We start from the raw sequence: 13,209 nt of genomic DNA, 5'->3' as shown, positions 1-13,209 counted from the left end.
GCGGTCAAAATTTGACTTTTTTCGACATACTATACTATTGCCTTCGTCGGCCATTTTTTGGCCATTCCAAAATATGAGGTTTTTGGCTTTTTTTAAGACTTTATTCCCACTTTGCATGCTATGACGCGCCTTCACGAGCTAATTTAAATCGTTTTCAGCCATTTTTAGGAGCGGTCAAAATTTGACTTTTTTCGACATACTATACTATTGCCTTCTTCGGCCATTTTTTGGACATGCTAAAATATGAGGTTTTTGGCCTTTTTCGGACTTTATTCCCACTTTGCATGCTATGACGCGTGTGTATGAACTATTGTTTGTCGTTTTCAGCCATTTTTAGGAGCGGTCAAAATTTGACTTTTTTCGACATACTATACTATTGCCTTCTTTGGCCATTTTTTGGACATTCCAAAAATATGAGGTTTTTGGCCTTTTTCGGACTTTATTCCCACTTTGCATGCTATGACGCGTGTCTATGAACTATTCTATGTCATTTTTCAGCCATTTTTAGGAGCGGTCAAAATTTGACTTTTTTCGACATACTATACTATTGCCTTCTTCGGCCATTTTTTGGCCATTCCAAAATATGAGGTTTTTGGCATTTTTCGGACTTTATTCCCACTTTGCATGCTATGATGCGCGTTCTACGAACTATTTTTGTCGTTTTCAGCCATTTTTAGGAGCGGTCAAAATTTGACTTTTTTCGACATACTATACTATTGCCTTCTTTGGCCATTTTTTGGACATGCTAAAATATGAGGTTTTTGGCCTTTTTCGGACTTTATTCCCACTTTGCATGCTATGACGCGTCTGTACGAACTATTCTTTGTCGTTTTCAGCCATTTTTAGGAGCGGTCAAAATTTGACTTTTTTCGACATACTATACTATTGCCTTCTTCGGCCATTTTTTGGACATTCCAAAATATGAGGTTTTTGGCCTTTTTCGGACTTTATTCCCACTTTGCATGCTATGACGCATGTCTACGAACTATTCTTTGTCGTTTTCAGCCATTTTTAGGAGCGGTCAAAATTTGACTTTTTTCGACATACTATACTATTGCCTTCTTTGGCCATTTTTTGGACATGCTAAAAATATGAGGTTTTTGGCCTTTTTTCTGACTTTATTCCCACTTTGCATGCTATGACGCATGTCTACGAACTATCCTTTGTCGTTTTCAGCCATTTTTAGGAGCGGTCAAAATTTGACTTTTTTCGACATACTATACTATTGCCTTCTTCGGCCATTTTTTGGCCATTCCAAAATATGAGGTTTTTGGCATTTTTAAGACTTTATTCCCACTTTGCATGCTATGATGCACCTTCACGAGCTAATTTAAATCGTTTTCAGCCATTTTTAGAAGTGGTCAAAATTTGACTTTTTTCGACATACTATACTATTGCCTTCTTCGGCCATTTTTTGGCCATTCCAAAATATGAGGTTTTTGGCCTTTTTCGGACTTTATTCCCACTTTGCATGCTATGACGGGTCTGTACACGAACTATTCTATGTCGTTTTCAGCCATTTTTAGAAGCGGTCAAAATTTGACTTTTTTCGACATACTATACTATTGCCTTCTTCGGCCATTTTTTGGCCATTCCAAAATATGAGGTTTTTGGCCTTTTTCGGACTTTATTCCCACTTTGCATGCTATGACGGGTCTGTACAAACTATTCTATGTCGTTTTCAGCCATTTTTAGGAGCGGTCAAAATTTGACTTTTTTCAACATACTATACTATTGCCTTTTTCTGCCATTTTTTGGACCTTTCAAAATATGAGGTTTTTGTCCTTTTTTCAGACTTTATTCCCACTTTGTATGCTATGATGCGTCTGTACGAACTATTCTGTGTCATTTTCAGCCATTTTTAGGAGCGGTCAAAATTTGACTTTTTTCGACATACTTTACTATTGCCTTTTCGGCCATTTTTTGGACATACCAAAATACGAGGTTTTTGGCCTTTTATGGCCTTTATTCCCACTTTCTATGCTATGACGTGTCTCTACGAACTATTCTATGTCGTTTTCAGCCATTTTTAGGAGTGGTCAAAACTTGACTTTTTTCGACATACTATAGTATTGTCTTTTTTTGGACATTTTTTATACTATAAATATCCTATACTATACCAACATAAAAAAAAACCTCATAATGTCCATGTCAAAAAAAAGGCATTAGCATAGTATATCGAAAAAAGTCACATTTCAACGGCTCCCACAAATGGTTCAAAATAACATATAATAGGCTATAGAGATGCGCCATAGTATACAAAGTGGCATTAAAGGCCAAAAACTTCAAAATTGCCAAAAAGGCAGTAGTAGTAAAAGGCAATAGTATAGTATGTTGAAAAAAGTCAAAATGTCACCGGTTCTAAAAATGGCTGAAAACGACATGGAATATCTTATCGCGATGCGTCATAGTATACAAAGTGGGAATAACGGCCAAAAAGGCCTAAAACCTAAAAATTTAGCATGTCAATACAATGGCCCAAAAAGCAATAGTATAGTATGTGGAAAAAGTCAAAATTTGACCGTTCCTAACAATGGCTAAAAATGACATTGAATAGCTTATAGAGACGCGTCATAGAATACAACGTCCAACAAAAATGACTAAAAAGGCAATAGTATAGTATATTCAAAAGCCATGTATAGTATGTCGAGAAAACGGTCAAAAAGTCATCATTTCAGATGTTGAGGTGTTATTACTGTAACTGCTGAGATTAAGGCAGAAAAGGCGACAGTGGCAACAAAGTCGGAGGGATGTAAGGCCCCTAAATCAAGTCCGTTGGGACAATGGGTAATACGTGTCTCTCGTGCTGCCAATGCAAAAAAAGCAGTTTTTTCACATACAGTCACCTCTGCTCTGCCTCTACATTGCCCCTGCTGTTCATATACATGCTTTATCTCGCGTCTGCGTTGCGTATATTTTTGAAGAAGCGCACAGTCGACACGCCAAACCAACACAAGGGGTTTGTATGTGTAGTTAACAGCGAGTATATCTCTGGCCTTTAAATAGCTGCGTGCAATACTTGTTAAACTCAAAATTTAAAATGCTTACAGGAGTCACACTTCAACTGCTTTCAACCAATTTTGGTACTTACACTTAACATCATTTCAGTGCTTCAATTCCAGTTCAATTTGACAGCCACAATCGATTACCATTTTAAACTTTGCTGACCACTGAATTTTCTTTATAAACATGAGACAGTCGATAGCTCAGTTCAAGCCAAATGTAATCTTTATTAGACTGTTTCTGTACAAAAAGCACTGGATCACAGGAAAATAAACAAAAAATAAAAATAAAACATGCATCTATTTACAGCATGGCCAGAGACGGGAAAAGAAAAAAGCCGGGGATGTCGCCCCCCCGTTTGTATTCTAAAGACATTAATTAAACATTGTGCTTTGATATACTTTGATGATATATTTCATATTTCACAAAGATGCAGTTCCTCTGCCCTCTTTCACATTGAAGTAAAACATCGAAAAAAGTATACTTTGCAGTTTTTAAAACCTCGGCTGAAAACCAGGACGGTGAGAAGCAAACTTTCTACAACTGTGACCAAAAAAAAAAAAAAAAAAGTATTTTAGCAAGCTGTTTGAAATGTGGAGGCGTACGGTAATGTTGAACTGAAACGTTCAGAGCAAGGTGTGACTGTTCACCGGCGGTGTTTCATTAGTGTGATTGAAAAAATGGCTTTTCCTAAAGACACTGGACAGATGTTCAACCACAGGCCAACGCGATGGCGTCTGGCTGATGTTGTGCAGTGACTGAAGGTTTCCGTCAGTCCTACTGTATTTGCATAAGGTCAAAAGTTAAATCCGTCCAAACTTCAGACTCCTGCCCTCAACTTCAATACATTTTTAGAGATCCGTATGATTTTATTTTTCAGGAGTTAAAGGGATGTTGTTTCTCTCATTACAAAGATTGGAAAACCTGTTTTTATGACAGTGCGTGAAGGTAAATTAAAAAAAAAACAAAACTGTAAATATCAAGATGATTTTGAGATTCATATCTCAAAATTATGAGACAGTTTTCTTATGATTGTGAAATAAAGATAAATTTGGGATTTAAGAGGTTGTTTCTTATTGTTCGAATAGATTCTGTATATGTTAAATAATTTCCCTTTTGTGATTTTGTAATTGTGATATTCTGATCTTGCAATAGTGTGAGTCTCCTCCTGATTGTGAATCTGAGATATGATTATCGTAGGATAGTTTTCATGTTATTTTGTCGTACAAAAAAAAAGAAATTGTCAGAACTGCGAAAAGTGTGAGATAAGTGTGATAATCTTCTCAGACGTGATATAAATGAGATATAAATCACATCATCGTAAGATAGTTTACTTGTAACTGAGAAACAGATCTTGTAAATGTATGATTGTGAAATTCTGAAGTTGTAAATGTTAAAGTCTCCTCCTGATTGTAATCCTGAGACATGCAAATGGTAGGATATTTTTAACGTAAGGGTTTTTTTTTTAAATACAAAAACTGTTTGTCAGAATTGTGTAAGATATGTATGTTAATTTCCTCTTAGTGGTTGAAAACAAATCTCAGAAATGTGAGAATTTTCTTGTAACCGAAATGACTGTAGGGTAATTTTGTCATGAATATGAAATGCTTATCGTTTTTTGTCTGTCACGATGAGACTTTGTGTAATTTTACAATAAATGTTGAAATAAATTGTATATAATTGTATATTGTATATAATTTCTTGTGATTATGAGATTTAATTTTACATTCAAATCTTGTGATGTGAAAATTGTTGTATTGTAATGTCTCGGGATTACCAGATTTAATTTTTCATTGCATTTTGTAATACAAAAATGATTTTATTGTAGTTTATTGTGATTATGAGATTTAATGATACAATTAAATTTTGTAATACCAAAATGGTTTTATCGTATTTTCTTGTGATTATGAGATGCTAAATTAAAAATGATGTGCTGTCTTTCATGAACGCGGTGAGCTTCTGTAGTAACGTCCCAGATTGTGTTTTAAAACCTTCCTGTGTGATTTGGGGCTGCTGTTTGACACCACAACCGAATCAAGACGTTTTACCTTTAAATGTTTGGCTTTTTGGAAGGCTAACTGCTCAACGTAGCTTTTTCGATTTCAGGTCAGTGCTGACGATGCAAGCTATGTGTTTTTGGGAACCTGAGGGACAAACATTTGCTGCAAAACGTTAAAAAAAACGTTCTCGAAGTTTGACTGAAGACTCGTCAAACGAATCAAAACTCAACAAAACAATCTACGATAATCGCTGCAGAACTAAAACTTTGTCAAACATAAAGAAGACTTTGTGGTGTCAATCGTAAGGCATCAAACATGACTTTTTAGTAATTTTCCAAAACGTTTCCACGGCCGCGTGGAAGACGAGCTTGCATTACAGAACAGGAACACAGTTGCATAAGTAAATGATCCAGATTGAGTGCGACAACGAGAACAGCACCATCAACAACAACACCAACATCGATGGAAGTTTCCTTGAGATCAGTGACCCAAAAACTCATTTTTTGGAGTGGTTTTAAAATCTGCTGCCTGTTTTTAAATCGTACAATCATTCTCACCAAAAAACACAAAGACGAGGATCGGGTCTAATATTAAGATGGATAAAATATTGTCTTCTAAACACCGAAACCAAGAGATACGCTCGGTCCAAAAGTAAGAGTGGAGGAATATTATGACGTTATAAGCTTCTGAAATATAAAAATTTCACATGACAAGGATTTTTTGCCGTTTCAGAACGGCAGAAAAAAACATATTGGTGCATATCGTTCTAGCTTTCATCTTTTTTTTGTAACTTTTAGCTTTTTTTTTTGTTCTTTTTTGCTAAGATGCATTGCTCTTATTAAGTGCCCCAACAAAAATAGTGCATTAAGAAATAACCATGATTATACATTTCACAATAATACACAAAGGACGAGAAGAACCAGGGGAAACACAAATGATGCTGTTTACAAAAAGTTAAATATCGTATCGGAAAAGCATTTTTATACAAAAGTGATGAAAGCGTTTTTTTACGTCCTGCTTTCAAAAACAGGGTGACCATGTCGTGACGTTTTTTTTGTTTTTACAAAAGGGTAATTCCTCTCACTTGTTCACTCTTTTTACAATATCTAAAAGGTATTAAGACATCAAATGTGTTTACATATATATTTGAGACTATCATTCAGGCCTAAATCACAAAAGGAACTCCCCAAAACATACTTTTATAAATACATATAAAATAAGCACAATCAGAAGAATAACAAGAAAATCTGGTACCTAAATGTGATTAAAACTGCTGCAAGCTTTTTCTGGTTAAAATCTACCACTCGACACACCCGCGGAACAGAACTATTGTATTGGGTTTTTAAAAATGAGAGACGTCCAAAACAAAGACAGAAAATTATAAAAAAATAAAACAAAACGTCGGGCTGCCTGGACTTTGTTCAGTCAAACGTTAGTGTAACATTTGTTCTTCTCCGCAGGACGTTTGTTAATTCTTTCTTTAGCTTAGAAAATTACTGCATTTTCCTCTTTTTCAGAATATGAGACACAAATATTGTTAAAAGCTATGGTACAGAAAGGAAAACGCCTGAAGACGTGATCTTCACCAGACGTCTAAGGAGTCTGGTCCTTCGGGGAGTTTTAGTGTTTCTGATTGAAAATCCGGAAACCGTCTGACGGTTTTTCCAGATTTGAAAAAAAGGTTTCAAGAGTTTGATTTTTCCTGGTTTCTGGACTCAGTCCGACTCAGGTTCAGAGTCCACCGAGAGCTTCTGATCCAGCGAGAACCAATCAGAGGTTTTAGAGATCTTCAGATAGAATTTATTTGCTTTGATGTGACCAAAAGAAAATGCACATTTTAGCCCATTTACTACACGACCACGTACTGACACCGCTGGTGACCAACAATCATGATAATCTTCATTTGTTTAAATGTTGTTTGAATAAATTGTTCATGTTACCAAAAATAAAATAAAATAATTTTAAAATGACAGTCCCTACAAGAATTTGCAATGGCAACAATTAATTAAATGCAGCCAATCTCTAAATTCTGCACAACTTTGCAATTTTGTAGAATCATCACAACTTTACCGCAAATTTGACTATTTAAAACGGGTGAAATCTCAAATCAGGCAGCTTTACAAATCTCTCTCTCAGTAGTCTTAAGTCAGCAGCTGCGAGACCACAGCTCTGTGCCCGGGACAAAGTCACGCACACACATCGACAGGGCTAACTGTCAGCACCACACGGCTAATGTGACCCAGCGACAAGTTTACCAAAAGAGTCGAGTCATTTCGGTGTCGGTGTGAGATTAACGGCTCGTCGCGGGATGTTAACTGCTGCTGTGGGGAAAACACAACATGGCAAAATATGCCTGGCAGTGCTGAGATCACGCTGTGCTGCGTTTGTTCGTGTTATCCAGGCAGAGACAGCTTACGAGGACGGTTTCTGCGCCCCCCGGCGAATGCTTAAAACGGCGGCCGTTTACACGGCAACGGTTCTTCTGTAAAATGTTAAACTTTTGTTGCGGTTTTGCTTTTCGTTGACACGACAACGGTGTTTTGGGGGCCTGAAAATGCAAACTTTTCAAACCGGATACCAGAGATTTTTTTAAACCTGTCATTGTAAGCTCGCGAATCCTGTCAGAACGGTGACATCACGGCGGCACTTCGCGCATACACGTGTTCAAAGATACAACGCCAGCTACAGGCCTGGCATGCATACTACAGCGTTTTTGGTTGTTTTTGCAGATCTAAAAGGATCATTTTCACAATATTATCGTATAAACATTTTAAAAATGCAAATGCAAAGGGAAGACTTTTCTTTCTTTTTTTTTAAATAGGGTTTTTCTCGTCTAAACGTGGCCAAAATTCACTCTGAATCCGAGGCAGCATCACAGCTATTTTGGCAATTTTTCTCTTGGCTCATTGCAAAAACACCTAGAAGCATTTCATTTTTTAGAAAAGCTGCCTTGAAATCAGGCATATCAGGTGGCAGCAATCCCAAAAACAGCCTGTGAAATCCTGGAGGGACCGAAATGAATGAAGCTGAAAATGAATATTTCGTCATTTCGCAGTTGAGTTTAAAGACAAAAGTATGCAGTTTCAGGATGCTTATTTTCAAATCATTTTTAAATAAGAAATTACTCTAAAATGAAAGAAAAGTCAGACGTGCTCTTTGGGTGGAGATACACTGAGACTTGAAAACGGTGCTTTGGAGTTTACTTTTGTTGTTTTTTTTAAAGAAATTTCTCTATTTGAGAAGAGATTTGTTTTGAACTACATTCAAGCAAAGTTTCAAATGTCAATGTTCATTAGTTGAATGATTAATAGAAATAAACGGAAGTCAATGGAGACGTGGAATGAAAAAAAATGTAAGGGTTTCAAAATATCGAGCTGTGATTTGTACTAAATGGCTAAAATATGCAACTGGCCCTTTAAATCAAACCTGATTGGTTTATTGTCCAATAAGATCTAACCCTGTCATGATGATGTCACTGCGGTGGACAGAAGCTCTCGGTGGACACGCCTCTTTCCCGCCTCACAGTGGTTCAAACTGATCTGAGACCTGTTCGGTCTCCGCAGACTTCTCAAGTCAAACTTACTCAGCACAACAAATACTCACACAACACGTAGTACTGCAGACACCCGCCCTCCCTCCCACAGTTCACCTCTCTGACCTTTGAACTCCTCCGAGGGAGCGGCTGTGTGTTGATTTAGTTCCACGTCGAACACGATGGCGTTGAATGAATCGACAAAGAGTCCCAGCTTTTGGGGGCCTGCGGGATGATTTTTTGCTGTTGTTGTGGCGTTTCGGGTGGGCGGGGCCATCGGCGCTCAGGGGGGGTCGGGGGGGTCTGACGGTATCTGGGTGAGAGTCCTCCTCACATGGGCGGGACGATGAGACCTGCCATGGCTGAGAGACGAGCAGAAACAAACACATTCAGATCGACTCAACAGAAACAAACTCGCATCACACAAGATTTTTCTGCACTTTTTAAACATTTTTTCTTAAAATTATCCTTAAAACCAATCAGGTCTTTTCTGCATCAGAATGACAGAAATGCGAATGAATAATCTGTCCTTCCAGAGTTAAACAAAGAGGGAAATTCACTGCATTCATTTTATCATGTGATTTTGTTGATTACTGAGCCCGAAAAGTTTTTATTTTTCTTAAAACACGTAAAAAGTCAATGAGCACAAGTCAGTAACAGTTAGGTTGATTTAAATAAGCAAATTACTTATATTTCATTTTGCATGTGAGAGTCTTTCCTCATTGGTTTACTCCATCAGCTAACAGACTTTGTCATGTGAAGTTACCTAATTGTTGAGTGTCATTAAGGTTTATTTTCCTCAAATGAGCAAATCAAATTTCCAACAGTAAATAAGTTTGTTCAAGAACTTTCTGAAACCAAAATGAGCATCTCTAAAGTATTTCTTTCAGGTCTACATGTATGTGCAGTCCCTAAAATCCTCCCATTTAAAGCATCCCAACGGTCGTAATAGAAATGTGAATGTGTAAGTGTCTTATTTCAAAATTTAAACTGAATCATTTTCAAAACTACCTAAAACAATTAACAACTTAATCTTACCTATCATCTAAAATTCATACACAGATATTAGATATTTTGCATCCCCCCAAGCTGCTAGGTCGAGAACTCCATACCCGAGCTCAGACAAAAAAAATCCACCAAAAAGAAGAAAAGATTTCGGCTGCGAGGAGCGAGGAGCTCCTGGAGCGGACGGCACAGGGTGGAAGCCACAAAGTATTAATCTGCACACACGGCAGAGACACAGACCTGGGTGAAACTCGGCAAGCAGCACCTTAAGAAACTGGAATTAGAGAGATTGCTGCTCATCAATAATAAAAAGTTCAACTTTAGGAAAATATTTTGGATTTTTTTTTAACCTGACATGATAGTATCAATATTTCAGGTCTGTTAAGTATTGAAAAAAAGCTCTAAAACCTCACAAAAAATACACAAGTTATAAAGAAGGAATGCTTTTTGTGAATTAATGACACAGTTAATATAATGAAATAAATGAGTCACTGTGCTTAATTTGAAGGCTTACTGGCCAATTATGAGTTGAAGGAGAGTAATTATACGTACATCACTTAAGAGCAAGTGTGTCAAAATAGTGTACACTTGCACACTCACTCAGTGCCTCGGGACATTTAGGCAAAATGACGTATAATTAAAGTCATGCCTGTATTTAAAAACGATGCACACCAACAGGCTGACAGGCTGGTGTAGCTGATGTAAGTATGGTTTAGGGATTTTTGGTTTTTTTTGGCCAATTACAACTTTCCATTAGTGTTTTTTTTTCCTTCCAAATTATTATTTATTTATTTATTAAAAGTGCAATGACATTTTTTTTTACCTGTTTTCAGCAAATTGTCCCATTTATGAAGAAAAATCACCTCATCATTCGAAAACAATTTCCCGAAACATTTTGATTTTTGATTGTAACAGGTTGAATTATTAGCTGTCTGTCATCATCAATAATAGAACAACATTAGTCGATCAGGTGCATAAAAAGCAGTTTACACGTCGATATATTTTGTGCCAGAAGTTATGGATCAACTTTGACCTCTGCGTGTTGAAAACCAGGTCCTCACGTGTAACAAACAGAGAGTTATTATCATTACAGAGACGTCTGTCTGTGTGTCCAGGTGGGACATGGACAGGTGGACAGCCGAGGACAGGGGGGGGGGCCAGGAGGGGGGCGGGGAGGTCTGTGGCCGCACGACAGGGGCGAAGGCGCTCTTCTGTTTGACTGCAGAAACCATATGGACAGGAGAGAATGAATAAGGGCCTATGGGAGCAGAGGAAGAGAGAGGAGGAGGAGGTGAGGAAGGAGGAGGGGGGAGTCCACGGTCACGAGCAGGCAGACGGACAGAGGAGGTGAGTGGTCGGATGGAGGTGGGTCATGCAGGAGGAGGAGGATGAGGAGGAAGGAGGGGGGGATGGGTCCCTGCCTCAGATCGGGCCGACAGGTCTGGAGGAACAAACATGCTCCGAACACAAACAGCTGCACATCTGGCAAAGTTGATCCATAACTTGAAGGACTTTCATTTTGTAAAAAGTAAAAACCCAACGTGATCCAACCTGAGAGCAGCAGCAGCTTCATCCACACCAACTGTACAGACGTGTGTGTGTGTGTGTGCACGTGTATGTGTGTGTGTCTCATGACATCATTAGTTTTCTAATAAACCCAACATTTGTTTCTTTTGTGGCTGTTTGTTTTGTTCTTTTACTGATTCCTGATTCTGATTAAAAGAACAGTCCCACATTTTCAGTAATCCTCTTCTCTTTCTCCCAGACAGCGAGACATTCAGATTTCAGTCGTGTGTGTGTGTGTGTGTGTGTGTGTGTGTGTGTGTGTGTGCAGTGTGGAGTCAGGACAGGGTTAGCTTAGCTTGGTATGAAGAACAGAAGCAGGGAGAAACAGCTCGCCCGGTTCTGTCCAGAATTTAGAACAAACACCTCTAAATCTTTCTGATTAAAATCTATCCTCCAAAAAAAGATTTTGTTTGTAATTTTACATGATAAACTTAAAGACACCAGGTTCATGTCTTTTCAGTTTTTTTAAATGTGAGCATAACTAGTGGTGTTAACGTAATGAAACACTAACGGTGACCATATCAACATGCAGTACTGTAAAAAAACAAAGACGAGACCAGAATGTAGTTTAAGAAATAAATATATTATATTTCTTGACAAAAAAAGTAGAAAGAATATTGTGGATTGGTTGGCGAATATGTTGTTTGTGTGTGAAAAAAAGAGACACAGAGAGAGATTTTCAAATTTGTTCTGAAACTAAAAATGATATTTTTAGTTACGATAGTTACGATATTAATACGATATTTTCAGAAAAAGTGCTTGTCGGTGTGTTAGTTTTAAATTTGGCTAATGCGTCCCCCCTCCTCCAGCCTTCATGCTAAGCTAAGCTAACCCCATCCTGACTCCAGCTCTGCGTTGGACACACAGACATGAGACTGATGTCTGAACGTCTCACTCTGAGAGACAGAGAAGAGGAGGATTACAGAAAATGCCGGACTGTCCCTTTAAGAGCTTCCACAGAGTTTATGGACCACAGTGAGTCTGTAAATGATTCAAGGACAGCATTTGAAAATGGAACTGTAAAATGAAACGGGGGAATGTAAATGTGATTTATCGCTTCATGCCAACAACTATCAGTGTGTCCTGGATCGCTGCTTCTTCCTCCTCACATTTCCTCTCTTTTCTTGGCTCCTTCTTGGTGTTTTTCTGGTTCTTTCTCCAGCTGATATTAATGGATTCGGCCCAAAGCGTGGATGCATGAAGGATGCGGTGAGGATGTTAGTGGGGTTAGTGGGGGAGGAGGAGGGGGTGAGGATGGACAGGGGGACAGTCAGAGGAGGAGGAGGTGAACAATGCGTGGCGGTGTTCGGTCGACACACACACAAACACACACTCAGACCCTCGGCGGAGGGAACTGTAGCTCAGCCAGGCGAGATGTGAGCCCACCTTTTGTTTGGTCGCCAGGGACGACAACATCACCTGGCACAGAGTTTGAGCTCACTACCTTCTAAACGAGTCTCACTGAGACTCGCTGAGCTCTTTGATACAGAAGCCAAAACAATGGAGCGCTCCCCGCGGGCGAGTTTAGACTTTACCGGTCTCCAAAACACACCTGCGCCTTCCAAGCAGCAGCTCCGACTCCAGGCGTGTTAATCAGAGGAAAGTTTCAGAGGAACAACAGGGCCGACTGAAAACTACTGAAGCATCCACTTGTCTCCTGCAGCGGGAAACGCTTCACTTTTATTCACTTTCATTATTCTGTGCACCACAACCGCGACTGCTCATCACCTGCATCGGTCCGTGAACCTCAACAGCAACAAACAACAACTACTCTGCATCTCGTAAATATGTACCAAGAGCTTCGGTCTCAGATTATCATATAATCCAGGTATGAATATCACAAAATCTCATGATTTCAAACTACAGTCGGACCAGGACAGGATGTGGCCGATACTGATACTAATATTTGAGTTTTAAAGAATCTGATAAAAGGTGAGTTCAGTATTTTTCATCATGGACCCATGTTTTTGTGTTGAAGTGACTGCAGTTTTGAAACTGAAAAAAGCTGCATTGTAACCACTCAGGGCATTTTTGATCCATCAGTAACTGTCCACTAAAAGTGTTTGTTTGGTCACTGACGGGCTCGGGCTTGTTGACAACATT

General features: G+C 38.6%; 1 protein-coding gene across 1 annotated transcript in view; it reads right to left on the bottom strand.

The window, feature by feature from the left end:
* Positions 1–8,699: 8,699 nt before the first annotated feature.
* LOC121947826 (transcription factor COE3-like) overlaps positions 8,700–13,209 on the bottom strand; it is a 178,034-nt gene continuing 173,524 nt past the window's right edge. Inside the window, exon 15 of the mRNA XM_042492963.1 lies at positions 8,700–8,897. Coding sequence (XP_042348897.1) covers positions 8,866–8,897 — 32 coding nt within the window. The 3' untranslated portion in view covers positions 8,700–8,865. The remainder of the gene's footprint in view (positions 8,898–13,209) is intronic.

Source organism: Plectropomus leopardus, chromosome 9, assembly GCF_008729295.1.
Source record: "Plectropomus leopardus isolate mb chromosome 9, YSFRI_Pleo_2.0, whole genome shotgun sequence".
NCBI classification, from domain to species: Eukaryota; Metazoa; Chordata; class Actinopteri; order Perciformes; family Serranidae; genus Plectropomus; species Plectropomus leopardus.
This window is presented reverse-complemented; position numbering and strand designations above follow the sequence as displayed.